Source organism: Lineus longissimus, chromosome 1, assembly GCF_910592395.1.
Source record: "Lineus longissimus chromosome 1, tnLinLong1.2, whole genome shotgun sequence".
Classification (NCBI taxonomy): Eukaryota; Metazoa; Nemertea; class Pilidiophora; order Heteronemertea; family Lineidae; genus Lineus; species Lineus longissimus.
Genome location: NC_088308.1, coordinates 2747101 through 2774982, shown reverse-complemented (window position 1 = coordinate 2774982; position 27882 = coordinate 2747101). Strand labels below are relative to the sequence as shown.

General features: G+C 40.7%; 3 protein-coding genes across 26 annotated transcripts in view; 1 reads left to right on the top strand and 2 right to left on the bottom strand.

Annotated features, from left to right (window-relative positions):
* Positions 1 to 11014, top strand: part of LOC135484723 (RNA binding protein fox-1 homolog 3-like) — a 170942-nt gene extending 159928 nt beyond the window's left edge. For all 19 annotated transcript variants that reach the window (XM_064766393.1, XM_064766436.1, XM_064766419.1 and 16 more), the window contains one exon: positions 1986 to 11014. In XM_064766393.1, coding sequence (XP_064622463.1) covers positions 1986 to 2030 — 45 coding nt within the window. In that variant the 3' untranslated portion in view covers positions 2031 to 11014. The remainder of the gene's footprint in view (positions 1 to 1985) is intronic.
* A 3151-nt stretch (positions 11015 to 14165) lies between these two features.
* Positions 14166 to 21477, bottom strand: LOC135484697 (palmitoyltransferase ZDHHC6-like). Of its 4 annotated transcripts, none has more exons than XM_064766348.1 (9): positions 21443 to 21477; positions 20315 to 20601; positions 18435 to 18526; positions 17842 to 17998; positions 17163 to 17297; positions 16516 to 16731; positions 16019 to 16206; positions 15592 to 15650; positions 14166 to 15256 (listed from the first exon to the last, which is right to left on the bottom strand). In XM_064766348.1, the coding sequence occupies exons 2-9, from the start codon at positions 20546 to 20548 to the stop codon at positions 15159 to 15161; spliced, it is 1179 nt and encodes a 392-aa protein (XP_064622418.1). In that variant the 5' UTR covers positions 20549 to 20601; positions 21443 to 21477; the 3' UTR covers positions 14166 to 15158. The 4 variants fall into 4 exon arrangements, with proteins under 4 accessions (XP_064622418.1, XP_064622434.1, XP_064622411.1 ...); XM_064766364.1 differs by having other exon boundaries at positions 21434 to 21463; XM_064766341.1 differs by having other exon boundaries at positions 21347 to 21454.
* Positions 21478 to 22791: 1314 nt separating this feature from the next.
* LOC135497835 (uncharacterized) lies at positions 22792 to 25120 on the bottom strand. Of its 3 annotated transcripts, none has more exons than XM_064787787.1 (2): positions 25023 to 25120; positions 22792 to 24163 (listed from the first exon to the last, which is right to left on the bottom strand). In XM_064787787.1, exon 2 carries the CDS (start codon positions 24160 to 24162, stop codon positions 22969 to 22971), a length of 1194 nt encoding a protein of 397 aa, XP_064643857.1. In that variant the 5' UTR covers position 24163; positions 25023 to 25120; the 3' UTR covers positions 22792 to 22968. The 3 variants fall into 3 exon arrangements, with proteins under 3 accessions (XP_064643857.1, XP_064643875.1, XP_064643865.1); XM_064787805.1 differs by having other exon boundaries at positions 24976 to 25111; XM_064787795.1 differs by having other exon boundaries at positions 25019 to 25111.
* Between the last annotated feature and the right edge of the window lie 2762 nt (positions 25121 to 27882).

The window sequence follows — 27882 nt, the reverse complement described above, 5'->3', positions numbered from 1 at the left end:
TGAGAAATGAGATATGAGAAAATAAGACCACACTGACATGTTCAGCTTATGCAGGCTATTTCCTAAAGAACTTTTAAGGTTCTGTTGGCCAGAATCAGCAACTTTTACCAATGATCAGCAAATATATGGCCACGAATAGCACCAATTTACATGATTAGTGACTTTTTGCCCGTGATCAGCCACTTTTCCTCATGATACCATGCCCACTTTGCCTTCCGGTGGCTTATTAGTTCTTTCATCTATTCTGCTTGCACCTTTTTGTTCTGTCACTGTTAGATGCCTCATGAATAATCTTCTTGTGCATGTTGTGGATTCCGTTTGATGGTTATATCGAGTTTGTTTGTTTGCATTTTGAGGATTATAATAGTTGCTACTAGCTAACGCTATTGGTAAATGTAAAGTTTTCATTTAATGATAATGAGGTCTTTACCTTAATTGCTCTGTCTGAGTAAACAGTATTTATACTGGATAATGAACTTGTGAATTTCTCAGGGAAAATAGTGAGTCAGTACCAAAAAAGCATATCCAGTGAGATTCTCATTAATGTATTCGATATACTGTCAAAATAAAGTCTAAAATTATATGATATAAAGAGTGTATTCCAAGTTCGATTTCCAACAAGCTTCTAACACACAATTATTAGAACATCAAGGTTACTGGTAGTACATGTACTAAATACTCAGTAATCATGATGAACTGTACTTGTCCAAAGATTTGGTAATGGTTCTTCATAATTCACGAGGTGAAATCAGTTAAGAGACAAAGTCAAAAATTGGACATGATCTTTATAATCATAGAGAGGTTCTGCTGTCAGTGAGGAGACTATCATGGTAGCTACGAGGGCTACTGCTAAACCTTTTCATGCTATTATAAATACAGGCATTCTGAGTGAGTGTCTTGTGATTGGCAAGTATCATATGATTCTAAAGACTAAAGATAGGCTAGAACTCTAAAGGCCACTGATCCATTCAAAAGTAATATGAAAAGTCAACGACTTGTTACTCATAAGTTGTCTTTTAAAGCTACAAATAACTCAAATATGACATTGAAGCTACTCCTCAAATGAAGATGCAAGCGAGGCGGATTTTTTTCTCAACTTGCTACATGTACTTTGCTGTTGCATCCAATAATGTTAATGCATGCCTTATGCTCTTAGGTGTAGACATTTAGGAAAAGTTGTCATCAGTGGGGAATGGATATGCTAGTTGCTTTCGTTATTTGCAAGTTAAGGGGCAAGGAAAAACACAAAATTAAGACATCGATTTTGTTGTTGGTGAGCTGGCTCAATGTTGATTTCAATCGGTTCACATCATTCAGGAGACAATTGATTGAGTCTTTATCATAAGTCCAATACATCACAAAGTGCTTTAAGTACATAAGTCAGGTAACAGTTTAAACCAGTGCAGTCTGAAGTGAATGGGGGTCAATGCTCAAAGTATATGTATCCGTATGCTCTAGATGCATGCACGTATCCACTCTTTTCCTTTGCACGGTTTAACTTCTTTGAAACCATCTAGCCGAGCTAGTGCATGAGAATAACCAGTCAAATTCCTTGTTTCAAGTCTAACCTGTTTAGTGACAGTATATGTAATTGTGACTGGTCTTGTCCGTAATATGTGAAAGTGGGAAACAAATTAGTGTTGGAGAGTGTGGTAACTTGTCTAACTGTTGATAGAAATGATGTACCGTTGTGGGGGTTTAGGGGGTTCATGATTTAAGTTGATGTTTTCACTCAAAATTTCGTTTTGCTAAATTTTTTGGCATATGATTGTGACTACATCTTAACTAGAAATTAGAAATGTTGAGAGCTTTAGGATGTGATCACATTTTTGGTACCTTACATTTTCGGGGATAAGGTCAAATGTTAGACGTGTTTCCAATGTTGGTAATGAACTCTCTAACCATCATGGTGCATTGTTGACACCATTCCAGAAAAACTCAGTTGCTACCCAACGCTTTGTAACTTTCTATTCTCTCTATTGCAGCCCACAGTATACAGAGGGGGATACCAACGATTCTCGCCTTACTAAACACACAGTGCAACTCAACAGTTTCTAGTGGGACAACACAACCATGATATGACTGATGTGAATAGTTGGGAAAAGCAGTCAAAGAGGGACACTGCCATGATCGTCAGGAGACGCCAGAAAGTGCAAATGACATAACGGATGGCAGTTTGGGGCCCAGCACTGCCAAGAACTCTTATAATTGGTCGTATATTGCTCATATGTAACCTTGATGATTACGGGTGCATTCACTTCATATGATCACTCTAGTCTTGGCTCTGACTAAGGATGGTATCATAAGCAGGCTACTGCTTTATCCCTATTGCACAAGAACATGACCTCGGTATCACTGGGTTGGGGAGTTGGTTCCCATTTAACCTAGTTGCTACTCTGAAGTCTTTCATATTTGAGCTTCCAAAAGCAATGTCATCTCATTCGCTCATTCTGTAGTTGATTATGACACAATCTTCCACTTAGTGCTTTGGATTGACTTCCATTCTCCTGCAGTAGTACAATTCCTTGCAGTATTCTGTGCCATTGGTTCACATTCTGACCCAAGAGTATGTATTAGACCTCCATGCTATGGTATTGCGTACAGTATTCATTTACTTTCCTTGTAGAAATCTTGATTTCATCAGTATCTATACTTTTAGCTTTTTTCTTGCCCTTCGTTTAAAGTATTCCTTCTAGTTGCACATGTACCCTTAATCATCAAAGGCCAAGTCTTCAGAACTGTGGTTTATCCCAGTTCAGGTTTTTCAGTTTGATTTGTGTACCAAAGAGTTGATTTCATCATCTAGTTCTTATGATATGCTGGTAAAGCCTTTCATTTCTGACTTCCTAACAGAATTCTACAACAGGACTTCAAATTGTGAATGATTATAATGGCAGGGCTACATACTATCTTCGAATACTTTTACTGGTTGTGAATTCATTGTGTATTGTCTTGGGCAATTACTTTATTGATAGAGCCAGTTGTCAGTTGTAATGTTAAAACATTTATGTATCAACTTCAAAATAAAATGCACATTGAGTATCTACACTGATGTGACAGAAGAGTGGGTAAACATTTTATCATTATATCTCAAATTTATGTGAAGATTTTGTGTCAGAACTGGCTAGCTCTTCTCTGGAGTAATTGTTCAAAAGACTCGAGGAATTATGTGCCCTGTCATTACTATGGGAGCATGCATCTGATTCCGTTCAATAGGCCTTGAAAGTGGAAAAAGTTACTACTTGGTTGGTGTTGCCCTTTGGGCTTCATTAAAATGGCCGCCAAAGTTATTGGTTTACGTATGACACCGATGCGTAAGGTACAATTTCATGGAATGAACCGATTGAGGATGTCTAACGACTTTATTCAGAAATGCTGCTATCCTGTTGCAGAATACATGTTGTTAAATGAGTGTTGTGGTGTGTTCACACTGGATGCGAATTGAAACCGAATTCCGTAGAGCGCTCTCCGGAATACGAATTGGTTAATCCAGTTTCAGAACGGTCGCGTCACACTGGCCCGAATACGCATTCAAATCGGTTTAAAACGCGCCACACTCAATGCATACTAACGACGCGCCATCTATTATTATTATTATTATTATTATTTATTAACCTCCCATATGGGAGAATAAAATTTACAAGTACAAAACATATAAGTATATAATATCACAGTATCACACAGTCATTATTAACAAGTTAAAATCGCGTAAGGTGCTTGACCATTTCCATCTCTTGGCCATGCCTATTGCCAAAGTTCGGGTCAAAGAGGAGTGTCCTCAGCGAGTCAACACCACCGTCGCTAAATGTGGTGAATCCCGGCCTCGCCCTCGAAAACGAGGCCAAAACCGGGGAAAACCCCGCCGCGACGATGTTGCTGACCAGCGTACCTTTGACCAACGAACCGGCGGCAACATACCTTGCCAGGAAATGGAAATGCAAGTCACGTGCAAGGGAGTTGATTTTTCCCTATTCTATGGCACAACGAAAAACGATTTGAGTTAATGAGATCATTTAACTAGTTCGGAGCACTAGTTCCCGCGGTCAAAGGTCACTTTCCATGCGCCGGGCGCATGCGCAGTGCGATCGAAAACCTTAATTCGTATCAAGCGCGTCACACTTGAAATCTCAATACGGTTTCGTTGATTCGGATTAGCTGATTCGCATTCAATTCGGTTTAAGAACCGTGTTGGTTAAAGCGGATTGAGATCGGTATGAACCGAATTGAGTGTGACGCCCCAATACGTATCAACGTTTTAATTCGAATTCAATTCGTGTTAAAACCCCAGTGTGACCACGGCATTAGTGTTGTTATGTCTGATCTTGAATGATTGGATGTAACAAGGACATCTAAGAGAGGCAGTATTATGGCCCCCTTCGCCACCTGCCGCGTGAATTCTATTTCAAATCAAGCGTACCAGCATTGTATTCTTAACTACGTCAGTTAATCCACCTCAAACGTGGGAGTTTTGTTTCATAAATTTTGATACTTTGAAATTGGTTTGCATATTTTTGTACACACAGTAATGAATCACTCAGTGCATCAGTTGAAAGTAGAGACAAGACCACTAATGAATATTCATAGGTTGGAGGGTCGAGGCCTATCAATTAGACGAGTGCATGTTTTTTACTCTCAAGTACATATTTGGAGAGGTATTGAAAAAATATTTGCTGTGGCAAGTCTACAGATATAAAGAAATTATTTGATGAAAAAATTAATTTCGAATTTTGCTAATTGGGTAATAGGGGGCGTGTTTTGAGTTTTTTCTGCCAGTTGGCTGAAAACAGTGGAAATATCAAAGTCTGTCTAATTTGTCGATTATAAAAAAATTTCCGTGGTCAATCACCAATTTCCATCGCACCAGTTACTCGCAAGACTAACCCGTATATCATATCCGAATTTCAGTTTCACTACTTGACGCGTTTGTTGATGCGTCGCGGTCAAACATTGACAATTTAACTGCTAAAAGGCTTAAAAAATCAATTGTGGTCTTGTCTCTATTTACACTACATTTTGGGTCAATATAGTGAAAAATTTGAATGTGCTCAAATCACTCTAATTCATTTAGAATATTGTATTGCTGATGATTTAAGGTCAAAACAAGCTAAAATAATGAGAAAAAAACTTAATTTGACCCAAATAAGAGTCAACCTGACCCCGGTCTAAGTTCGGTTTCATTTTTACAAGTCTTGTTGTGTTACCATTCATTTTGTAATTTCTTTGAAACTACTTAGGCCTTGATTCTGAAAGTTGTGCCCTAAGCAGCAAATATATTCCTAAATCACATCCTAAATTTTCAGCTCCATAGCTTGCTTATTCTGGCCAGGGCAGGTCTTTGAATTTGGTGCTGTTGGCTGCAAAATCATGACTTTTTGTCGATTTTGTCCTCTTTCGTCGCTTTGGCACAGTTGTACCACTCTTTGAAATGTCTCTCATTTCTCCAAAAATGTCCAGATATGACTTTCCTTTGTTGGAGAGTTGTGGGATGTCATGTACATTAGTTTGAAAAAAATCTCAAAATGTTAACCCCTGAAATGTACCTTCATTGAGACAAGACCACTAATGAATATTCATAGGTTGGAGGGTCGAGGCCTATCAATTAGACGAGTGCATGTTTTTTACTCTCAAGTACATATTTGGAGAGGTATTGAAAAAATATTTGCTGTGGCAAGTCTACAGATATAAAGAAATTATTTGATGAAAAAATTAATTTCGAATTTTGCTAATTGGGTAATAGGGGGCGTGTTTTGAGTTTTTTCTGCCAGTTGGCTGAAAACAGTGGAAATATCAAAGTCTGTCTAATTTGTCGATTATAAAAAAATTTCCGTGGTCAATCACCAATTTCCATCGCACCAGTTACTCGCAAGACTAACCCGTATATCATATCCGAATTTCAGTTTCACTACTTGACGCGTTTGTTGATGCGTCGCGGTCAAACATTGACAATTTAACTGCTAAAAGGCTTAAAAAATCAATTGTGGTCTTGTCTCAGTATTATTTCAGGGACTAAATGTACCCTTCGTGTTCTCGACTGAGAATATATCGGTATGACGGTGTGAGTGGACTATAAATGCTTTTATAGCCAGATTGTTTCTTAAACTAAAGGTGCTCATGGTATAACTGATACCAAGATCATGTGCAATGTGAAAAAGTAAAAAAAAAAGAGATAGAGTAAAGGATTTCAATCATGACAGAGTTAGTATCAAGTATTTATAGTGTAGTGTACTGTTATTTAGGTGTAGATGATTTATATGTTATCAACACAACCTATTATTTGTGCAATTTGAGGCAGAATCTTCTCCCTACTGGACGTCGGGCAGTTGTTGCCTGCAAGACGGGTCAAAGATTGTGTGAGATATTTTAGTGCTTCCAAGTCAACCAATCTGACTCATACAGTGGGGACAACAGTTTCTCAGATTTAACTAATTTGCAGCTTGCTATCATCAGTATTTTGCAGGTTATGCATCTGTTGGTTAAACATTTCATAATGGTTGTGCATTAATACAGAGAAAAGTGCACTTGGGTTGGCATGAACCTGAAGCAAAGGGTTATGTTGGTTTAACTGAACTTTGTTTGCTGGAAACTTGTCTATGCCTTTTCAGGTCAAAATTCCGTTCTCAAAGTATTGACCTTTTGAATGGGTTTTGATATCTTTGAAATATGCGTTTTAGTCATTTTTCAGTTGATAACTCAACACCTGAAAGAAAAAGGTTTCACACTCAGCAATTGTCAAGGCCTGGAAAGGCTAAGAGGATTTCTGTTGGGTTTCAGCCTTGTATTGGATCATCTTACAGTTGCATTTTAAGTCTGGATGGGACAGGTTTGCCTCAATACTGGAAGACAGGGATCTGATACTTTAAGCTTTTGTCTTCTGTGTAATATGTTTTCTTCACTCTTTGATAGTCTCTATACTATAATCGGTCAGGGAACTTTATGAACAAGTCCCTTAAGGTTATGTGTAGGGTTTGTACTATAGTCTCCCCTTAACAGGGTTTCAATTCATTATTATTAGTAGTCTTTAGTCAGCTGTAATACTTTTCTCAGCAATTCGTTTTTAAATGCAACACTGAAGCAATTAATGTAACCAGCTGACTGCGGAAGTGTATTGCTTCTGCTAAATAGCTTGATGATTTAAGCTATGTGAATTATCTTGCCACGAATTATTTTCAATACTACATGTAGTGCCCATGCAATTCGAATTGTGTACGTGTAGTCTCTTTGTGTTAACTGGCTATCCTTGTGTTATATATAAGGTGGGTGTTGCACATGGACTGGAAACTAGGCTGTGGTGTTTTATTACAGTCAGTCATAACTAGTGACTAGTGACTAGTGACTAGTGACTAGTGACTAGTCAGTGTGGAACAGACGAGTCAACTGTCAGCTCTTTTCTATAATAGAACTAGTCAGAGTGGAAAATCAAAGTGTGAAAACTCGCATCCGAAGATAAGGCATAATTTATGTGTTGTACAGAACTGAGAAACCTTCACAGTATTTTTGTGACTTTTCTTACCTATGATCAATGTGTACCTCCGGGTTTCACAAGTTGGGATGCACCTTTGTATTGGATACCTTCTGTAACTATTCTGTGGTGTCAAATTTGTAAATCGTGCAGTTCCCGTTTCACTCGCACATAAGGCCGAAGTAACATAGACCTCATTCGTTCATTTCCCAGGACTCATTTTCCCCTTTTGCTTTCTTTCCCCTGTGAATGCACGGCCTTGTGGTGTGCATTCACCGAGGAATGAAAGAAAAACCCGGAAAGTGACTCGTGGTAAATGAACGAATGAGGCCTATGTAACTTCGGCCTAATACCCATGATTTACGAACAGTGTCGAACTAGATCTTTTGAATTCTATCATTCTAATTTTTTCAACCCTAACTTTGAATATCGCAAAATTAGTTAGTTCTTGGGGAGTGTTTTATTCATTCAAAGTCAATCTTACAAATATTCTTAGAACTTATAGGTTCCTTTCATTAGTCTCTTTGTCATAGACAGCCTATAAAGTTTTATTTTCAGAATACATGTAATTACATTCAAAAGCATTTTGAATTGAATTTTAAACCATTGTTGTATGGAACATATTTTTTACGTGACGTACCAGTTACTAGTACTATTGATTAATCAAAAATTAATAGTAATATGAATTTGTACTTTTTAAGGCACTGCCAGTCAGCCAATTTTATCAAAATGTGAATAGCCTTTGATTACGACAGAATATGAATGGTGCACAAATACATAATTAACTCCACAATTTGAAATTATGCTTTTAAAAATTCCAAATAGATATAAAGCATGTTTCCTTCAGTATCTTATCCTTACGTCTAACTTTAAGCGGGAGTTTCGATGAACTACCCCCCCCCCAAAAAAAAGATCAAGGTATTCACAAATTTGGTGTAATTGGTTTTAGATTTGAAAAAATTGATAGTTATTGAAGTGCATGCTATTGCAAAAGTAATCTTCATGTTCTAGCATCATCAATTTCTTGTCGACTTTGTGCCTTCACACAGGCTCTCCTCGAGAAGGTGGGACTCCAACTTGGGTGTGCATGGTCTTACCTGTGCCGACTTTCATTTCATTCATGACCTCGCTTGAGAAGTATTGCATTTTGGTGTTTTAGCAAATGGTGCTTTTTCATTTCGTGACACCAACAATCTGGTTATCTGTGAAATTGTGTGTCGATTGTTCTTTGTCAAGTGTAGTGATGTTGACCTTTTAAGATATTGTTTTCTGTTGCTAGTTTAAAATGTTATAAACTAGGAGAGAGTCTTCTGTATATAGAGCCGTCGCTGTAGGCTTTTCATTCATTATGTTTCTGTGTATGTGTTCCATGTACACAGGCTATAGATAGTATTTTTGCAGCCTGATTTTACGCTGGGAATTCCAGTTATATCGTTTTGGCACAAGAAAGCTCATTGCGGCAAGATGATGGTCGGAAATGAAGTAATCCTGTATTTCACGAGCGCGAATTGTTTGTGCCATTAAATGAATCAACTAATAAATAAGATAGTAATATCATCTCTCAAGAAAATTATTTTCTTCTGTATCGGGAAGAAAAATTTGGCTGTATATACAAAAATTGGGTACAAATTGAATCAAATACTCATAGTATTAGCTTCATTTTCTTGCTGCAAAGAGCTGTTTGGGGAAACCTAACATTCTAGGACCTCAGTCCCAGCCATTGGGTCCTTAAGCAGGAGGCATCAATCTCAACCTTGTGTATACATGTATATAAACCACTCTGCACCATGTATTTTGTTTATGATATTTTTGGTTTAAATGTAGTTGTGTAGTGTAGTGTACTTTGAGAAACCAAGTGGAATCGGTGATACTTGATTGAATGATTTTATACTTACCACTAGGGGGAGTCTGTGCATATCCATGACAGAGAGTGATATGATTTGACTTTGCCAGAATCCGAACATCTCATTTTTTCAAATGCATCTATTGCTAAATTAATTTATTTGTCATGTGCATGAAGGACAAGTCTTAATGACACAAAAGTTTACGCTATGCCGCTGGTGGACGACATGCGATTAAATGCAAAGAAAAATGAAATAAGAGTTGTCAGCACAGAACGACAGGTATTGTTTGTGTAATTTGATTAATTATTATTTCAGCTTAATAATGTCAACCGACGGCTTTTTATTTTTGATTGGTAATTCATAAAATTCTAGACTTCTTAGTCTTATTGATTAATTAAACATTGTAATCTTAATTGATAAATAAATGATTAAAACCTGATTAGTAATCACCTCTTTGTGGCCAGAATTAGAGAATGATATTAATTAGAATCAAATTAGTATTACGAACACTTTAATATTTATTATTACTCGTTCGACACTTGGACTGACAAACATTCGGTTGTCATGGTAACTTCCATTTTGTAACAATTGCAACTTTGTATATTACTGTAGTTGAATTACAAACTAGTCACTTTTATATAATTTATATGTGTACTCATGTCGTACAGTACAGATGAGTATTTATTATCTTTCACTTGCTACAGTGTTCCGGAAGGGTTTTCCTATTCATCTTTTCCCATTTTTGTCTTTTTGTGGAGTTTCAAATGAAACCTGTGGCGAAACTTTGTTCAGAAGAATTTTCGTGAGTACTGGTTATGAAAATTCCAGTAAATATTCAAAAGATGTGGAATGGAAAACAAGTTTTCTTTGGAAAGAAATGGGAGAATGGAAAAGGCAAAAAGGGAACAGAAGGATAAATGGAAGCAACAAGTTGTGTTGGGTTTTTTTCAAGACGTTCATCTGTTTTGTAAAGAACAGGTTCAAAGTTCTTTGCTCAATGATTGTGTCACTGCAGATTTGCCGGATGTGTCTTTAAAACTGGCTGTCCTTCAAAATAAAAAGTCCTATTCCCTTCTAAAGATTTGAGCAGAAATTTGAAGAAATACATCAGCTATTCATTGAATATGAGTTGATATTTGAATAAAGTTTAGTGGATTTCAGAATATTTTCTCTTGGTGACGGTAATTTTAAGATCGGTAATTCTTTCCCCATCAAAGTTTCTGAAACAATTTGAAATAAATTATGAATATTGTGCTAAAATAATTCTGACTAGATTTTACCTGACTTCCTGGAAGTGAAGTGTCGAGCCAAACCATGAACTCACAGCTTGGAAACTTTGATGTGCATAATTTGGCCAGTTCTTACACTCAAGTTTCTCTCTTCATTGTTGGGGTTAATTTCTGGTGATGATTCAGAGAAAGGGAGAACCGCAAATGCCAAACTCTTAAGTAGATTTCACTTCTAATCAGAATTTCAATTCAATCTTTCCAGTTGTAGATATCAGAATTAGGTTTTGGGTAATTTGAAAATAATTTCGTCATAGAAGTGGAAGGGATATACTTCTTATGATTAAACCTCATTCATTCATTCTCTTCACGATCACTGGATCACAAAGAATATCGAGCAAGTTTTTAAATGAATCTCTGGCACTATCATTACATATACAATGTATATTTGTTGCATTAAATGCAATAAACTGTTACTCATTGGATATGAAAGTCTCATGTCTTTATTCATTTCACAATGATTGTCATTACCTTATTGAGAGGATACAACTTGTCTCCACATAAGCAGTTTTACAGAGAGCATTTCAGGTTAAATGCCATTGGCCTGTCTTCAAGAGCACAGTGAGATAGCTGCTAGAGGCTGATGGGTCTGAATGTTGTCAGAGGTGCATGACAGGCAGGTTGTACCCTTCACAAGGAGGCTACTTGTCTCTATGACCAGGTTGGACCTGTCTTCAAGTGAACAGTCAGATAGCTGCTAGAGGCTGATGGGTCTGAATGTTGTCAGAGGTGCATGACAGGCAGGTTGTACCCCTCACAAGGAGGCTACTTGTCTCTATGGCTGGGTTGGACCTGTCTTCAAGTGAACAGTGAGATAGCTACTAGAGGCAGAAGGGTCTGTATGTTGTGAGAGTCGCATGACAGGCAGGTTGTACCCTTCACAAGGAGGCTACTTGTCTCTATGGCCAGGTTGGACCTGTCTTCAAGTGAACAGTGAGATAGCTGCTAGAGGAAGAAGGGTCTGGATGTTGTCAGAGGTGCATGACAGGTAGGTTGTACCCCTCACAAGGAGGCTACTTGTCTCTATGGCCAGGTTGGACCTGTCTTCAAGTGAACAGTGAGATAGCTGCTAGAGGCAGAAGGGTCTGGATGTTGTCAGAGGTGCATGGCAGGCAGGTTGTACCAGGCACAAGGAGGCTACTTGAGTTGTCTCTATGGCCAGGTTGGACCTGTCTTCAAGTGAACAGTGAGATAGCTGCTAGAGGCAGAAGGGTCTGAATGTTGTCAGAGGTGCATGACAGGCAGGTTGTACCCTTCACAAGGAGGCTACTTGTCTCTATGGCCAGGTTGGACCTGTCTTCAAGTGAACAGTGAGATAGCTGCTAGAGGCAGAAGGGTCTGGATGTTGTCAGAGGTGCATGGCAGGCAGGTTGTACCAGGCACAAGGAGGCTACTTGAGTTGTCTCTATGGCCAGGTTGGACCTGTCTTCAAGTGAACAGTGAGATAGCTGCTAGAGGCAGAAGGGTCTGAATGTTGTCAGAGGTGCATGACAGGCAGGTTGTACCCTTCACAAGGAGGCTACTTGTCTCTATGACCAGGTTGGGCCTGTCTTCAAGTGAACAGTGAGATAGCTGCTAGAGTCGGTAGGGTTTGAATGTTGTCAGAGGTGCATGACAGGCAGGTTGTACCCTTCACAAGGAGGCCACTTGAGTTGTCTCTATGGCTGGGTTGGACCTGTCTTCAAGAGCACAGTGAGATAGCTGCTCGAGGCAGAAGGGTCTGTATGTGTTCAGAGGTGCATGACAGGCAGGTTGTACCAGACACAAGGAGGCTACTTGTCTCTATGGCCAGGTTGGACCTGTCTTCAAGTGAACAGTGAGATAGCTGCTCGAGGCAGAAGGGTCTGTATGTTGTCAGAGGTGCATGACAGGCAGGTTGTACCCTTCACATGGAAGCTACTTGTCTCTATGGCCAGGTTGGCCCTGTCTTCAAGGGCAAAGTGAGATAGCTGCTAGAGACAGAAAGGTCTGGATGACAGGCATGTTGTACCCTTCACAAGGAGGCTACTTGTCTCTATGACCAGGTTGGACCTGTCTTCAAGTGAACAGTCAGATAGCTGCTAGAGGCAGAAGGGTCTGAATGTTGTCAGAGGTGCATGACAGGCAGGTTGTACCCTTCACAAGGAGGCTACTTGTCTCTATGGCCAGGTTGGCCCTGTCTTCAAGGGCAAAGTGAGATAGCTGCTAGAGACAGAAAGGTCTGGATGACAGGCATGTTGTACCCTTCACAAGGAGGCTACTTGTCTCTATGACCAGGTTGGACCTGTCTTCAAGTGAACAGTGAGAAAGCTGCTAGAGACAGATGGGTCTGTTTGTTGTCAGAGGTGCATGACAGGCAGGTTGTACCCTTCACAAGGAGGCTACTTGTCTCAATGGCCAGGCTGGACCTGTCTTCAAGTGAACAGTCAGATAGCTGCTAGAGGCAGAAGGGTCTGAATGTTGTCAGAGGTGCATGACAGGTATGTTGTACCCTTCACAAGGAGGCTACTTGTCTCTATGGCTGGGTTGGACCTGTCTTCAAGTGAACAGTGAGATAGCTACTAGAGGCAGAAGGGTCTGTATGTGTTCAGAGGTGCATGACAGGCAGGTTGTACCCTTCACAAGGAGGCTACTTGTCTCTATGGCCAGGTTGGACCTGTCTTCAAGAGCACAGTGAGATAGCTGCTAGAGGCAGAAGGGTCTGTATGTTGTGAGAGTCGCATGACAGGCAGGTTGTACCCTTCACAAGGAGGCTACTTGTCTCTATGGCCAGGTTGGACCTGTCTTCAAGGGCAAAGTGAGATAGCTGCTGGAGGCGGAAGGGTCTGTATGTTGTCAGAGGTGCATGACAGGCAGGTTGTACCAGGCACAAGGAGGCTACTTGAGTTGTCACCGTGGCCAGGTTGGACCTGTCTTCAAGAGCACAGTGAGATAGCTGTGAGAGGCGGACGGGTCTGGATGTTGCCAGAGGAGCACGACAGGCAGGTTGTACCAGGCACAAGGAGGCTACTTGAGTTGTCTCTATGACCAGGTTGGGCCTGTCTTCAAGAGCACAGTGAGACAACTGTGAGAGGCGGAAGGGTCTGGATGTTGCCAGAGGAGCACGACAGGCAGGTTGTACCAGGCACAAGGAGGCTACTTGAGTAGTCTCTATGACCAGGTTGGGCCTGTCTTCAAGAGCACAGTGAGACAACTGTGAGAGGCGGAAGGGTCTGGATGTTGCCAGAGGAGCACGACCGGCAGGTTGTACCAGGCACAAGGAGGCAACTCGAGTTGTCTTCATGGTCAGGTTTGGTCCGTCTTGGAGAGCACAGCGAGATAGCTGCTACACTACAGGCAGAAGGGTATGTATGCTCTCTGTGGTGATTGATCTCAGAGGAAGTGTTCTACATCTATCTATCAGTGGTAGATCCGAGTACACTGCTTACGTACCCTCCTAGATCGCAACCATCAGTTGGCCTCTTGGGGAAATGAGTGGAGGGATTGCCAGTGACAGTGCACAGGTCACCTGTATCCAGGGTACAGGTGCGAGGGTGTACAGGTCGTCCTGGGCAAAACATTCTCAAATGAAGGGACAACAAATGACATCTACCTGACGTTAATTTTATTGAAAAATTAATCATTAGTACTTGTAAGTAAATACACATGCATTCTATAAATGAACAGTGAATTGTCTAGAATGATACAGCAACCATAATTAATGACCTACTCAACCAAGATTTCTGTTCAAATTCAGACCTGCGCTGAAAATCCCCATACCCATATTAGTTATTATGTTAATAATGGTCAAGACACATATCCTGCTCATTTTCAATTGGAGACTTAATATTGCATTTGCTGGCATATTTCAATGGTGAATGCATTACAGTTGAAGTTTTGGGCCTTTTGAAACCTCCTGGTTTACATTAGATGATGTGAAATACTGCCATGAATGACAAACAGTAATAATACATGACCTTTGCAAATCCCTGCACCACAATGGACGAACAACGTTACGTCATTTGACCGGCTAAAAAAAACCGATAGCATTTGTAGGAGTTCAGGTTTAAGGTTATTGGAACGTGCTACACACATTAATCCCAGTCAATTGACCAGTGATTACAGGTAATTGGAGTGTTGTGTAGAAGCCAAATTACAAATGCATGATACAAAGTCATGGTGTCCAACTCAAAATAAACCAATGGAAAGTGACAGATCACAATCATTTCAAACTACAAAAAGATGTGCACAATTGACAAAATATTGCCTCAAATAAAATAAAGTGACGACCTAGACACGATAACCTCACTCTGATCACCTTGACCTATCAAACGCTAACATTCTCACAAATTTTAACCCCTGAAATTCCAAGGTGACTCTGATAAACTTTACCAAAATATAAAAATATAAAAGTGTATGAATGACATCACCCTGCTCAGAGAATATTCGATCCAATTTTACAATGAGGAGATGAGAGTCTGGAAGAGAAACCAGTACAACCAAGTCTAATCTCCTCTCTCTCAACATGCAAACAAGCCTTTTCATCACATGTGATTTCATTGCATCAAAGCTCTTCATTTACTGCTACCATTCACATAAAGATTGCTCCAATCAGTCCTCTTTCTTGCTTAAATTAGGGAATGTACAACCATTGTTGACCAACTCAACGGCACACTTTCTTGGGAACCAACCTCGCTTTCGATCACGTCCTAAAAAAAAGGAAACAATTAAATCAACTTTATAACACTTCACTATCTCTAATCCCACGCAATGGACTGTAAATTTGAAGTAACATTTCAGTTTTTTTTAAATTTCTCATATCGTAGGAGCTCCCCGTGCCTCTTTTTGGCAAACACATTACAATATGGGAGATTCTGAACTGCTATTTGATTCAAATAAAAGCCTTATCTTTGAATGCATGAACAAATTGGCAAATATGGGCTAAGCCAATTTTACAATAAAGCATATTTTGCATGAAGATACAGTAATACTGAACCATGAAGTTGGTGCATTTAACTGCCTGATTATAAGTGATGATGCATACCTGTTGGAGGAGGTGCAACTGCTTTCTTAGGATGGATCAGCTCGCCATAAAGCCAATGTCTGAAATAAACAAAGCATATGGTCGTCAAATGAAAGCAGATTCTCAGCAGATTTGGCCAAATGACATCAAGTTTGAGGTGTCGAATAGACATTGACAATTCACTGTCTGTTGTACCACCGAACACTGCTTTGGTAGAGTCGACATTTCTCTCCAATCCTTGGCTGCGGCTGCAGTTTTGTTCAATATTTTAGCTCCAAACCTGCATTGTTGGGTGATAAAAGTTGATTCCTCCCCTCTCTTTAGAGCGCCTCAGAAATAAAGTTCATAGTTAAACAGTATTAATCACAAACTTGGTCTTGATTTCTTCTTTTAATAACATGCAAAAAAAACATTTGTTTCAAAACTTTTTATTGTAACTCCAACTTACTTTTTCCACCTGGTAACGAGTACCTCGTCTCCTTTTTTCACTGCTATCCTTGCCTCGTCTGTACATGGTGGGCAGCAGCACACTTTGAACCCTCGGCTAATTGGGAACCAACTACCACTATATTGCTCTATTATAGTATACTGGATGGCACGGTCTTTCTTCTCCTTCTTCTGGGCAATTTGTTCCATCTGGAAGGTAAGAGAGACAGAGGTTTACACTCAGTAAAAGACATCTATCTCATGAGTATACTGGGAATTGAACCCAGGACCTTAGAGGTGACTGACGCTGTTGTTTACACTACACCACTCAGAAGCTGACGGGTGGCACTGAGGTAATATGAACTCATCAGTCTTAGAAATTTCATACGTGGGTACAAAGTAATTGCGTTTCACTGCATTTGGAATAGATGGATCTAGGTGTGCCTAGACATCTGTTTTTATGTGTTTTCAAGTGATGAAACAAGGTCTCTGCATCTGCAGACAGAGAATCCAACTTACAGTTAATGTATATTGATTACATCCCTCTCTAACATCCCACACTAAACCATTGGACACTGGCGTTCCCTTCCATGTGAACACTTGTTTGAAGTTGTCCCATTTGCCCAGGTCGTATGGATAAACGAAATCTGGCTCATCATCAGCCTGCTGACGATACTCGGCTTTTTCTATAATCCATGATTCAATCCCAGTTTCATTCTTCAAGATACTTTTCAACTGAAATTTTAAAGTCTCAATCAGTTTGATATAAATCTTGTTGAATAAATGTTTCAATGGGTATGGCACAGTTGAACAGTGAAGGAGCACCAGACTTATGATCGGAAGTTGGTAGGTTTGAAGACCATCAAGTGCCAAAAAAACACACCGGCTTGGCTGTTGCCGGAGCCTCCAAACAGCTGATCACTTTATATTGAATAGTTTTTTGGTCAAAGGCATACTAATAAGGAGGCATCATGTTTTCCCTATGATGAGAGAGATGCAGCTGTCTCTGATCTAGGTCAACGAGTCATGATCAAAATCGCCTGACAATTGTAGTGTTGATCAGGAACTTGTCTACTGCACAGAAGCGGTGTGCTTCATGGCAAAGTCATATATTTTCACCCCATTAAGGCTGTTTTCAGGTTCTACTTTCAACAGGGCTTGCTTACCTGTACAACACAAAGTCCTCCAACAGCTAAGATAACTCCAATAGCAAGCCCGGTAGCAAATATACACGCCAGGAAAGGAATCAGACCAAGGACTACTATGGGTTCATCACCAGAGCCATAGTAGATATAATAATGCTAAATAAAATATTGAAAGAACTTCATGAAATTAAGATGACAAAATCCTATCCTGAAAGGAAACAATCTTTTAAATAGAGAGTAAATAGTGACATTACAAATTCTTCATTGCAAGAATAAAAGTACAAAGATTTGCCAGTCATCTTGGTTATTGCAATGACAAAAGTAAAACTTCAAGACACTAAGACATCTTCACCATTCCACCATCGGGTTCAACTTCGTTGAATGAGGGTAAACCTTGAGGTGTACTTTGCATACATTCTGAATTGATTATTTTTGCTAACAGTTTGGTGACTGTGCATAATGCACATGTATACTTGACCCCGAAATCTCGATTTCAGCTGCTGCTAAAGTACACCAGCAAGGCACATCCAACAACTTACTACACCATTAAATACCAAAAGGCTCTATGAGATGACATCAGATCAGGTCCACAAGTTCATTTAACTTTTACATGCCAGTAAACAACACTGCTGCATAGTTTGGTGGCTACAAATCTAAGTCTGCCATTCAAGGCCATGTAGATATAATAAGTAGAACTTACTGCATTGACTGCTCTATAGAGGGAAGACACCAAGATGACTAAGGAATGGATGCAACCACATGGTGCAAAGAAGAGGAAGAGCGTGAATGATCGGTGGTTGCGGTGGCCGCAGCAGTTATTGATCCAAGGACAGTGATGATCCATCTTCATCACACATCTGAAATGTTGGAGTGTGAATAATCACAATATTAATTATGAAATATTGCGACAAGAGCAACAGGGGCCAATAGTACTAGCGACTACTACAGTAGCTCTTGTTACCTACTGTAGGGGCAAACCCAGACTGCACGCCAGCTTGGTTTTCAACAGAGTCTGATAGAATGTCTGATGCAGATGTACACAGAGATTACAGCCAATAAAAGGACGTACTCATCATTGAAATTCTACCAGGTTCATCCTGATGGGAAAATTTATAAATTAACAATACTGGGCAATGAGATGTAGTGTTGGAACTTGGAAGAACATGGGCCCCAAGAGAAAGCCTAAGCTAGAGTTTCCCTATCTATCACATGATCAAACGGTTGAATGGAACCTCTTGACCTCGGAGGTGACAGATGATCTGCGCCACTGATGAGGAACACACACCTCCTTACCTATCACATTTCCTGCAGTGATGAGAGCGGGGAGCTTTATAGGTTTCACATATTTCACAATACTGAAGATACTGGACATCCCCTTCATTTTCCTGTAAATAAAGGTGAAACATTAAAAAATGTTATTAGATGCACAACTGAGTATTTTTTATCTTCACAAGACTTGATCTACATCGTGGACAGTTCATGTGAACAGCAGTCATTACAGTTCTCACAAGAATTCATGATTCACCACGTGCAAGGATTTTTTTTTAAATTCAGGACCGACAGTCTCCTACAATAAAGTTCACTCAGGTCTCGCACTACATAAATGTTGTAAAAACAGGGATTCGATTCTTGAAAAGTTATAAAACGACACTCGGCTACTCTTCTCAATCAAAGTCCGTCTGGGTGCACAAACAGAAAAACCATTATCAACTCAAATAATATTTCTGTTTTTTTTGCCCGGGGCCATTTTATATTTCCAGCCGGTGCACCTGAAAAATGAAACGGCCAGGGGCCATTGTGCTCACCGTATAGATATTTGGTGCTTTGTAATTCATCCAGATTAAGAAACATTGTACATGTATAGTATATAGGTCAAACCAAAGTCGGTATGACATGTGATGTATCGTTGCTTGGAGTAAGTACCATAAGAATATCATCAAAAACAAGTCAATAATAAACGAGATATTGCACTTTTTACCTATTTTAGTTTTGGCCTCCTGGTGGCCGAGTTGAGTACCAGATCAGATCGAAATTCGGTGTCCGAGGTTACATGACGTAGGGAGTCATGTGTATCAAATTTCAAGTTCAAAGCTTTAGTGGTTAAGAAACGTGCCATAGTTACAATCAAACGACAAATTTACGCCATTTGACCTCTGTGACCTTGAAAAGCAGGTCAGATCAAAAACTCATATGATATGTGATGTATCCTTGCTAGGAGAACCTACCATAAAAATGTTATTGAAAACGAATCACTAAAAATAAGCAAGATATTGCACTTCTTACTTTTTCCATTATGGCCCCCTGGTGGCCGAATAAAGAATCAGATCGAGCCAAAATTTGGCATCAGAGGTTATCTGATGTAGGGGGTTATATGCACCAAGTTTCAAGTTCATAGCTTTACTGGTTAAGAAACGTGCCATAGTTTACACTCTAACGGCCAATTTACGCCATATGACCTCTGTGACCTTGAAAAGTAGGTCAAATTGAAAACCCGTAAGATATGTGATGTATTCTTCCTAAGGGTACCTACCATAAAAATTTTATCGAAAACAAGTCACTTATAAGCGAGATATCACACTTTTTAGATTTCCACTTTTGGCCCCCTGGTGGCAAAGTTGAGAATCAGATCAAACTGAAATTCAGCACCAGAGGCTATGTGATATAGGGGGTTATATGTACCAAGTTTCAAGTTCATAGCTTTAGTGGTTAAGAAACGTGCCATAGTTTACACTCTAACGGCCAATTTACGCCATATGACCTCTGTGACCTTGAAAAGTAGGTCAAATTAAAAAGCCGTATGATATAAGATGTATATTTGCTATGAGTACCTACAACAAAAGTTTCATCGAAAACAAGTCACTAATAAGCGAGATATCACACTTTTTAGATATCCACATTTGGCCCCCTGGTGGCCAAGTAGAGAATCAGATCGGACAGAAATTTAGTGTCACGGGTCATCTGACCTAGGGGGTCATGTGTACAAAGTTTTAAGTTCATAGACCTAGCGGTTAAGAAACGTGCCACTGTTTTTGAACTAGGATACGACGGACGACGACGACGACGACGACGACGACGACGACGACGACGACGGACGACGGACACTGCGGTATTGTATAGACTCCCCTACGGTGAGCCAAAAAGCATAGTGCAATACCATGTTTCTTGGTACTTACTGGCATCCAATCATATGGGACATGTCCAGGACCAGTATACATGCCCCCCAAGAAATGATATAGTGTCAGATACATCCACATGATGTAAATTATGAAATGGATGATACCACCAGTAGTTGTGAGGGGCCACCACATCATGTCACAAACTATTGAGCTGGTTGAGATGCTGAAGATTATAGACAGGGCAATCAAAGGTCCCCAATGGAACACACGACCCAATTCCATGACGTCCATTGTTTGGCATCAGCTCGGACCCAACAATTCTGAAACTGACTTGAGGAGGTGACCTGAAAGAGACATAACAAGATAATTGTTTTATCACATTGATGGAACAATGATTCAATGTTGGACTGACTTACTTGGTTGCTTGCACTGAGCAAACAAGTTATCACAAGTCCCTTAGGGCTTCTGTGACTGAGATGTTGCCCCTGGGACGAATTGAAATTCTCTAGTTTTGATATCATTAGAGCTATTGCATGGCAACACTCCTTTTGGGCATTCCATATATATTCCTGGTTTTTATCAAAGTTTCCTTTCAAAATGTTCAAATCATAATCTCCTGTTTTGTTCAAGGTGCCTGCAATGCAATCGCCCACCAGTTGGGAAAAACGAATTGTAATTTGTAGTAGAGGTGAACTCACAGAGATGTAATTCAGCACTGAATGGCTAGACTGCAGTTTTTTGACAAAAATAGAATAGCTGTTGGAAAAATTGATATTAGGATGTGAAAAAATGGGTAAATAAGGTTAGAGAGTAGGCCTAGTTTTTGTAGAACTTTACACACACCTAATTGTGTGTCTGGTCATTCTTTTTTACGTTACTTAACCCTGAAGTTACTCAGGCCTATGCGAGAGCATTCAGGCTGACTTCATACTGTGCATGTGATGCAAGACGCAAGTTAAGTATTTGAGTGTGACCAACCACCATGTCTGATTTTTTGGGACACCCTGTACTTTTTTTAACTTGCGTGACAATTGAGGTTATAAACAGCGATTTCAAACAGCAGTTAGATGCACTGGGGTGTAATCTTACTTCGTGACTGTAAGTCACGTCCAAGCCTCGCTTTGAGGGCACCAAAAGTGCAAATTTGAAACAAAAATCTAAAAAATTGGCAGAAACCTATTTCACCTGCGATTTGTTACATCCTCAATGTACACTTCGAGGGATGTCGGAGTTCGTCTAGAAATAACAGGTGACGCCACTAGTTCATAAGGTGGGACATTTTCCAAGCGTAGTCAATGGTGATCATCGTTGCCAAGTCTGTCTCACTCGACCTACTATCTCTGCCACAGTTGGCTCGCCAGTGACCTGTCAACAATGGGAACAATCGCCGGCCAACAATGGTCATAATGCTTTGACTAACACGGCAGAGCACTGTAGCAATCAAATCAGCTGTCAGCTGGGACAAGTATATATACTTAGGGTACAGCGTTAGGTGGATTACTGAAGGGTTTGTGATTTAACAAAAAGCAGAAGGGAACATGTATGGAGAAGGCGGGATGACCATGAGTATGACGTGATGTAACTCTTTCAGGTTCTCGCTGCGCTCGCGCATCGATATCTCAACAAGGATAAGCAGGAGGGAACAGGTACAGAGGTCTCACTAGCCGGTGAGGAGGCCAGGCCTACCTGCCTCCAAAAATGACGCGACGTCATTTCATGCATACACAGGCTGTTCCAGCGGCTGTAGACTTGGCAGTACCTTAATCTCACACAAACCTATACATTTCTGAATAGTTTCTCACTTGTGGAATACATCTGGCCAAGTTTCAACGTCGTCTAGACATACAGTCATGCATAGACTGATGCAGAACAATGCATGAGACACCCTGTATGTTAAGGCGAATTTGAAAAATTTCACCTTTATGCCTAATTACTACAAGATTAACAAGGATGGTGAAAAAAAAAATTTCATACACATCTACTCATCACCTTGAGAAAGCCAACTGACGACTATTTCAATCTTTTATATAAAAATAGGCTGTCGTTGCGGCTTTTTTTGGGAGTTTTTTGCCCTCGAAATTTTACCTTGAGAACATGTGCAATTTCACAGGAACCAGTCGATGTCACCATACTGTTGAACTATAAATAGCATGCAGGGCCTGCTCACCGCGTAAGTGCACAGAAGAAACTGGTATTTTCCTCAAATAATCGACAGAGCTACCCCTTCACAAAAAACATCGGACATTTACATTTGAACAATAGAGATAGAGTAGGCCCATCTGTATCCATGGTAATCACTCTCGATTGAAGTACTAGTTTTTTGGCCTGATCACCACACTGACTAGTGAGACCAGAGAAGGGGATGACCGATGTCCTTGACCCAATCATAACTGTTTCAGGTTCTCACTGCGCTTGCGCATCAATATCTCAACAAGGATAAGCAGGAGGGAACATGTATGGATAAGGCGGGGTGTCGTGATATCAGATGTCATGATCCACAATAAATTACAATGAAACCTCTTTTTGGGTAATGAATACATGTGCTTTAATTACGTTAAAATTCAATACAATCACGTAACATGATGGGTGCCTTTCAACAATGGGCTAACACTTTGAACAGTTCTTCGCAATGTCGCAGTTCTGTGACTCATCGGAACATTGCTAAACCTCGTTAAAAGGAATAGTACCCAACCAGCTGCTGGATGCGTTCATCATAAACTGAAGGCTGTGACTTTTTTATCCTTTCCAATCAAGTCTATTTTACCATAGACTACAAACCTAAACAACTGTCCCATGGTTGTATTAATGGTTTTTATATCTTCAAGATTGTGCTCCTTATTATAAAACCTGAACCAAAGATGAACAGTGTAACTCCGGCTCCAGTCCCAGATCTTTCCATCCTTGTATAGCCAATTTACTTCCTGCCAATTTGGCCGATTAAACGTGTCAATTTCCGTGTGAATCAATTTCGGGAATTCCTTTGCCAATTTTGCTGGCAATCTCACAGAATGCCCTCCCCAGTTCCCATCATTAAACTTTTCATACCGTTTGTACCATATCCGCAGAAAAGTGGCATTGGGCTTTGCCTGCATGATTCCATTGCAAAGCCAGTTGCGGGCTTCGCCTGCTGATTCATATCCCATGGTCATATCGTGGACGCGAAGGTCCGTCAAAGGCTTTAAAACGAGAACATCCAAGTCGGTGTAAAGTCCGCCATACTTGAGCAACGCCTCTAAGCGCACAACATCCGACTTGTGCTCCGGCAAGTTAATTACATTTCCATATATGGAAGTGGGACCTTCACGATACACCATAATCAAGTTTGGTAACTTGTTTTTTAATTTTTCCCAAAGTTCACCAGTTGGCTCTTTCTCATACCAAAAGTAAACACAATCTGGCTTATTAAATTTCTGAGCACTGAGCATACTCAAATAATGATGAAATCTTAGATTCACTTTGACATTTTTAGAATTGTCCGAATACCAAGCGTAATGCTGTATATTTGGAACCACGTATTTCCCATCCTCCGGTTTTCTAGTTTTGGCAGCCAATGTAACATTAGGATCGATAAATATTCCGTAATGAAAGATGGATTTCAGAGGATCAGACAAGGAGACATTTGGTAAATCCGCCCGTAGCTTCCAATGGGCATAGATCGGGGCACTGGCGCGAAAAGTGGCACAGTCGCCAAGTTCCACCAAATGATCCGCCACTCTTGCTGCAGTAGAAGTCATCGACCTCCCCAGCTTCGCAGCCATTCGAAGGTTAGTAGCGCTGTCGGAGTATACGCGCATCTTCGCGCGTCCCGCTATTGACGGGCCGATACTGGTGAAGAACTGGTAGGTGGCTGCCCCCACCAAGAACATCGTCAACCCAACAACAAGGGCACGCGTCCGATAAGCCATTCTGAAAAGAGAATAAAAAGGACGAAAAATTGAGTCATCATTGTAAAACTATCGTTTGCAATGTTTTGACCGAGCCGCCAATAGTCATCATTCCGAAATGACGTTTGTAAAGATCCGAATCGAAATACATGTATGTTAGTAGTCATCATCGTTGTTCAATCGGCGTTCGAGACAACTGCTAGTAAATCAGACCCACAATAGTAGCGTTAGGACTTAACGCTAACGTTACTGCTAACTCCCCCTGAACATGCATGTTGAAACAAGCACTGTTTGTGAAAACTGAGAGCAGAAATAGTTTCCATGGCTTGGCCAACTTGATTATCCAGGTTGCTCTCCTGGGCCCGGTGTGACAGCGGATATAGTCCCCCTGGAGTCATAGTCCGGTAGCATTGTATTTGACCAATTAAGCAGCATGATCTATTGTACCGCTAACCCTAACCAAAACATTCAGAAATGCGGGCTATTGTTACACGGACTATCAGCCCTAGGACTACTATCCCCGCCACACCGGTTGTTTTTATATACTTCTTCTCATTATTGTTGACAAAGCCAAATCAAATTCAGTGTGAAGGATGTGTCACCTGCATTTACGATAAACGTTTAATTTTTGGGATGGCACAGAAAACATCATAATAAACAATCCACTCGAAGACTCCCTTTTGATACTGCAGAGGTGGTCAATGGTGATTTATCAATTTGGTCAAGCCAGGGTAGAAATGACCGGTGGATAAATCAACCTGAACATGCATAATTTAGCTGAGTCAACTGACCAACGAGTTTGAGCAACCTAACACCTTAAATCGGTTAACTTACTAATTTTTGACTGAAAGTTACATTTTCAGTAAGATTTACACACTTACATACAAGACCAACACGATCCTCCTTTATGCCTACTTGTCAGTTATCAACGAAGGGCGTATGCATCCCAGTTTCAAGCCCATGCATCACAATCGAGAGAGATCACCGGTCTCAACTGATATGTATTTATTCAAGACAGCTGCACCAACAGATGTGCAGGAGCTAAACAGGAATAATTCGCTGTTGAATCTGCCTCAGTTTTTTTTCTAATTTGCTTCAATTCCCACACCAGAGTTTTTTCAATTAAATTTATTTGAAAGACTCTGCCCACACTTAGACATCCAAGGCAGCTCATTGCGTCATCCTAGTTGGTATCCGATCCACTGCGTCTGGAGTGTCCCCACCGATAACCTTGACTCAATCGATTTACTCTTACTGAGGAACAAGAGACAAGACCACTAATGAATATTCATAGGTTGGAGGGTCGAGGCCTATCAATTAGACGAGTGCATGTTTTTTACTCTCAAGTACATATTTGGAGAGGTATTGAAAAAATATTTGCTGTGGCAAGTCTACAGATATAAAGAAATTATTTGATGAAAAAATTAATTTCGAATTTTGCTAATTGGGTAATAGGGGGCGTGTTTTGAGTTTTTTCTGCCAGTTGGCTGAAAACAGTGGAAATATCAAAGTCTGTCTAATTTGTCGATTATAAAAAAATTTCCGTGGTCAATCACCAATTTCCATCGCACCAGTTACTCGCAAGACTAACCCGTATATCATATCCGAATTTCAGTTTCACTACTTGACGCATTCTTTGATGCGTCGCGGTCAAACATTGACAATTTAACTGCTAAAAGGCTTAAAAAATCAATTGTGGTCTTGTCTCACAACCTGAAAAGTCACACCGGGAGGCCTGTGTTTGGAAACCATGCCTAAAAATGGAATTTTGCCGACGATCAGGCTCCGAAATATTAGTCCCGATCAGGATGCAATAAATTAGGGATGCGTTCGACTACGCTTGTCCACCCCAAATAACAAAGAATGTGGCTTGTCTGTATATATAACTGTGTTCTTCTGGCTAAGTGGGCCTCTGGCGCTGGGTGCACAAAGGGCACCCTTCTGGATTCTGTAATCGATCTCGGCTTGGCGCCCACTTCCCTAGCGTTTTCTCCTCAGTGTCGCTCGACTGACCGTCCGGCTGTCCCCGCTGCAGAGGATGGGATTGCGGACTCATTACGTGGTCTCCTCCTCAGCAGCGGGTACGACACGAGGGGTTCAGCCGAGCACACCATGGTCAGATCACTTACACGGGTGTTTTGATTCAACTTGATAGGTAAGGCGGCAAAGGTTTACACAGAAGTCTAGGTATTAAAAAAACTGTAGCGCCGCGCTTCGGTGAGCGTCGGATCTCGCGCTTTGATTTCGCGCATTGAAGCGCAGGCCCAATGAATTGAGCCCTAAAAAACTGCAGTCTAATGCATTAAAATGTAACCAAACTCTGGCTACTTATATAACACGGGTTCTTGCTCCAATCCAACAGCCGATAGAATACTGCTGGAGAGCACTGCGTGGAAGGAACCTCTGGAGCATTTGAGCTGTTCTAACCGACGAAGAGATAAATAATGATCAGTAGTTAAAGATGATATATATATTTTATCCTGGGTTCCAGAATATTAGCAAGATGTACAAAACTACAGAGGGTTTTTGGTGATGAGAACGGGAGCATTTCCTGTACAGGTCTTTCCCGTACGGATAGCTATACACCTTTCCAGAAATGGGGCGCTGAGTGTCCGAAATAGTGATGTCATAAGGGGAAACTAACTTTCTACTTAACAAACGAACGATCGTGACCAATGACAACAGTGACGTGGACATAAACATGATTAGCACATTTCGTAACCCTACTTAGCAAATCTTACATAATCATACATGGTATTAGCTCGAGGCGCACAGGCGAGTATAGGCTAATGATTAAATGCAAGGGCAAAACGGATCGATAGACAAGAGATATAAACGTATGTACACAGACAGAGGGCACCTCTGTAACATTTGTATATATCGCAAAGCCGGCATTTACTGGAAGTAAGGTGCGGCAGCCATTTTATGTCTAAGTAACCCGCTCGCAGGGTCGCTCACTTCGGCTTGGCGCGAGATGAGGCGCTAGTACCAAAAAGAACGCACTGGCACTGGCGCTTACTCGTGTACATAAGAGCAATAAAATCATTATTATTATAAATAGATGTGGACTCCCTGGGCAGCCCATTGCGTTATCCTATGTGTCTCCAAGGTTAGGTTGAGGAAAGAGGCCGGTCCACTGCGTCCGGAGTGTAAGTAGATGAGGCACATCTTCTTCTGTATTTATGATTATACTACATTGTACACTACCAGGGCCTGGTTATTCAAAACAAATTTTGTCTGCCATGTTCATCCTCTTGAGGTGGGCTTTAGCCTGCAGTAGGTGCCTGTCCTTGGACGAAGGATGGTGGTCGCATTGGTTGTATGAGGTCCCTTTCCCCTCTCCCCAGGTGTTTTTTGTGGGCCATGAGGGACTGGATGAGTGGGGACTCAATCTACTGCTTCACCAGGTCGTGATGCTTATACTATATTAGGTGAAACTGAAAGGACCACAGCATGAGGGACTGGATGTTTGGGGACTCAATCTACTGCTACACCAGGGCATGATGCTTACTCTTTCGGTGAAAAGACCACATCATGAGGGACTGGATGTGTGGGGACTCGATCTACTGCTACACCAGGTCATGATGCTCACTTACTTGTTAGGTGAAAGGACCATAGCAATATGAGGGACTGACATGGATGTGTGGGGACTCAATCTACTGCTACACCAGGTTGTGATGCTCACTTATTAGGTGAAAGGACCATAGCATGAGGGACTGGATGTGTGCTGGGTGGCTAGAT